At 37.1% G+C, this 3,853-nt stretch overlaps 1 protein-coding gene across 1 annotated transcript; it reads left to right on the forward strand.

Annotated features, from left to right (window-relative positions):
* On the forward strand, window positions 1-1,629 carry LOC136234214 (large ribosomal subunit protein bL27c). Its single transcript, XM_066024007.1, has 4 exons — window positions 1-127; window positions 214-513; window positions 1,120-1,224; window positions 1,305-1,629. The coding sequence occupies exons 2-4, from the start codon at window positions 226-228 to the stop codon at window positions 1,482-1,484; spliced, it is 573 nt and encodes a 190-aa protein (XP_065880079.1). The 5' UTR covers window positions 1-127; window positions 214-225; the 3' UTR covers window positions 1,485-1,629.
* Window positions 1,630-3,853: the final 2,224 nt, after the last annotated feature.

Consider the following 3,853-nt stretch of genomic DNA (forward strand, 5'->3'; position numbering starts at 1 on the left):
CCAAACAGAATTTTAATCCTTCTAAAACATGTGCATTAAGGTCGCACGTGCGTAGTCATTCGAAGATAAGCTTAGATCATTTCCCACCTCTTCTTCTCCTTCCTTGGTTTCCTCCTACCTCTTTTCTGTAAGCCCTAACTCACCTCTTAATTTAATTTCTTAATTGGCTATGAAATCGAAAGCTATCTAATTTGATATTCTTCCCATATTCAGCTAAAATAAACAATGGCAGCAATAAGCTTCAATTTGGTAGGCTCATTCAAAGGTCTATCTCTATCTTCAAGTTCGACATCTTCCTTTTTCAAGGGTGATACTAGCTCCTTCAAGCTGACTCTTTCCAGAAACTCCGTCTCTTTTCCCAAGTGTCCATTGACGATTCAAATGGCTCACAAAAAGGGAGCGGGGAGTACTAAGAACGGCCGTGACTCTAAAGGCCAACGTCTTGGCGTCAAAATTTACGGCGACCAAGTCGCTAAACCCGGCGCAATTATCGTACGGCAGCGCGGCACCAAGGTGCGGCCTTTAAATTTCTAAAAATTCACTAATTTCATAGATTATTAAAAAAATTCTGTATTAATTATAATTTTGATGTTTGATTTAGCTTTGAATTGAAGGATAGTTTAAAAAAGAAGAGGGTAAGAGACTAATCTTTTTGGAAATCGAAATTGGCATTCTTCAACAGAATAATGATGTGTAGTAGATTTACTGTAATTCTGATGTGGTTTTACAATTACATGTTTAATTTTAGCATTTGTGTCCGTTTGTTATCGTTTCCGTAGCTACTTTTTGCTTTTTTAAGTGTAGAATAGAAATGTTTGATTAGATTGAGAAGTAGCTACATATCCTTATTTTGAAAGAAAAATCTAGGTGTGTTTGATTAGACTGAGAAATAGTTGCTTATAGCTATTTTGAAAGGAATATCTAGAAGTTTTTGGTTATGCTTATGCATACAGATTGGAACATGAATTTTAGTATTTTTTTAATATTTTGTTATGAGCAGCAGAGAAGTTTGATTTTACATGTATATGTATGTTATAGAATTTGATTATGTAGGATGGGAAGAATTGTGTTGATTAAGATGATTTAAGAAAGAAGTGTTGTGTTTTGGCATATTTTCAGTTCCATCCAGGGAAGAATGTGGGGATTGGGAAGGATCACACTATCTTTTCCTTGATTGATGGACTTGTGAAGTTTGAGAAGTTCGGACCTGAACATAAGAAGAAGGTAGAACAGACCTTGTTGTTGAATTTAGAACTTGTTAAGTATGATTGAGGATGCTGATTGTAAGTGTTTGTGATTGGCAGATAAGTGTTTATCCACGAGTAATTCAACCGGAGAATCCCAACAGCTACAGAGCGAGGAAGAGAGAGAACTTTAGGTTGCAGCGGGAGCGGAAGAAGGCAAGGAAAGAAGGGTATGTTGGTGAGCCACAATTAGTACTTGCTTCCAATCTTGATGCTACTGATGATAACCCTGTATGTTAGTTAATTTAAACTGGAAAAACCAGGCAGATATTTATGTTCAGCTGTTGATAGTCCTGTTATCTAAAGTCCTGTTATTTTGTCCACTCTAATCAAATTCATTTGCTTCTTTTCATTTCAATTGAAGCTGCTCTACCCTTTTCCATTTTATCATGAGTGAACACACAACAAGTTCCATCTTTACAAATTACATAAATTACAACAGTAACAAAAACACAGACTTGTTTGGAAACATGGCAACAATTGGCCACATCTGCCCAAACTTGTTTGGAAACCCCACAATCAAACAACAGATGGGGAAAAGTTATCTTCACAAAAACAACAACTAGAATCTGAAGACTATACTCATTCGAATCCACTTCTCAACAATTCTCCTCTTTAATATCAACCAAGAAATGAAAATCACATCATTAAAAAGATCTCGAAATCTCCGATAGTCGGCTGATATGACTACTTGAAAATCGATCAAACGGGAATGTATTTGGGTAAAGACAATCAAGAACGCCTTAACACTTTTCTAGCAAGTGCAAACTGAAATTGATTATTAAACTTCTGTGTTTTAAAAATAACGAAATCAAGCCTTTGAAATAGGCTAGCGAACCTACTCCTAATAGAACAATAAAACTAAATCTAATCCAATAAGAATAATAACTAAATAGTTAATTAAATAAATAAAAACCAATATCTTAACTAATGTAGGAATCATGCCACGTAGGAGCCTTTCTAGTCTGAGTAGAACGTCGATTTTTCGGCACATCGTGTCATTTGCCCCTCCTTCAATAAGCACCTTGTCCTCAAGGTTGAAATCTGGATAATCACATACGAATGTGTCATAAGGGACCTAAGTTGCATCTTCCAAAGTTGTACTGTCCCACTGAATCAGAAGTTGTTTCTCTAGCGTACCGTCAATAGATGAAGTGCGAATGACACATACTGCCAAGGGAACCGACGTGAATCAAAACCAATTGGTAACTCGTCAAACTCGCCATGAAACAACTTTAGACGAGAGACGAGGAAGACATCATGTATTTTTGCATGATACAGTAAATCCAAGTGATAAGCAACAACACCACTTCGCTCCAAGACCGTGAACGAAACGAAATATCGTTGTGCTAGCTTGTGACTCTCCCATTGTTCAAAACGAAAACCGTCTCGACTGCCTAGGCGCTCAAAATCGAGAATCCGTCCCGATTTTCTTCAATTAGTCCCTTTAGGCGTTTTTTTGGTTCCTAGGTGTTTTTTAGCCGCTTGGGATCCGCCTAGGCCGCTTACACCGTCTAGGCGCCGCCTAATCGACAATGAAGAAAATCTTTTAATATTGTGAATTTATTTATTTTTTCTTTATTATAATTTACTTTTGAGTTGTTTCAATGATATTATTGCTAAAATGTTGGTATTTGCACATTTTTAAAAATATATGTTTCCAAATATACGTTTTTTTCTATATTAAATAATTTTATAATACTGTTTTTCAATATTATAATACATATTTTAATTGAATTTATATAATAATTTGTTGATTAATAAATAAAAAATACAAATCCGATTAATCCCCGACTAATCGCCGATTAATCCTTGAGGGCCCTGTCCGTCCGACTAGATCCTAGCGTTTTTTACAACTTCCCGATTAGTCAATGAGCGTTGTTTATAAGGTCGTAGCTTAACAAGAACCGAATCACCATTTTCAAGAACTATTTCACGATGACGAGCATTGGCCAGCTGCTTCATGCGATGATGTGCATTTCACAAATTTTCTTTTAATTCCCACAGAAGTTTGTCACGCTCCTCAAGTACCTCATCGACAACTTGGATGGTGGAAGAGCGTGGTGTGTAAGCAGGAATAACTGGAGGTGCAAGACCATACAAGGCCTTAAAGGGGCTCATCTTAGTACTTTGGTTGAAATTAGAATTGTAACCGACCTCTCCCCAACTCAATAAGGAATACCAAGTGTGAGTTCTAGAGGATGATAAAGCTCGTAGATACTGTTCAATACCCATATTTACGACCTCCGTCTGTCTGTCTGTTTGAGGATGCTAAGCATTGCTATATGCCAATTTGGTCTCACTAAGTTCAAACAACTTCTTCCAAAACTGACTCATAAATATTGGATCATGGTCAGAAACAATGGTTGTCGGGAACCTGTGGTGTCAGACCACAATGTCAACAAATAACTGTGCAACCTTCAAAGTTGTGACATTAGAGCTGAGCACCCCAAAGTGTGCGTAATTTGTAAGATGATCAACGACGACCATTAAAGCCGTGTAACCGTGCAAACTGGGTAGGCCAGTTACAAAATCCATGGTGATATCCTGCCAAACCAACTTTTGGAACAAGAAGAGGTTGAAGTAGTCTGGTTGGTGCTTGAGTGGAG

This window comes from Euphorbia lathyris, chromosome 6 (genome assembly GCF_963576675.1).
Source record: "Euphorbia lathyris chromosome 6, ddEupLath1.1, whole genome shotgun sequence".
Lineage (NCBI taxonomy): Eukaryota > Viridiplantae > Streptophyta > Magnoliopsida > Malpighiales > Euphorbiaceae > Euphorbia > Euphorbia lathyris.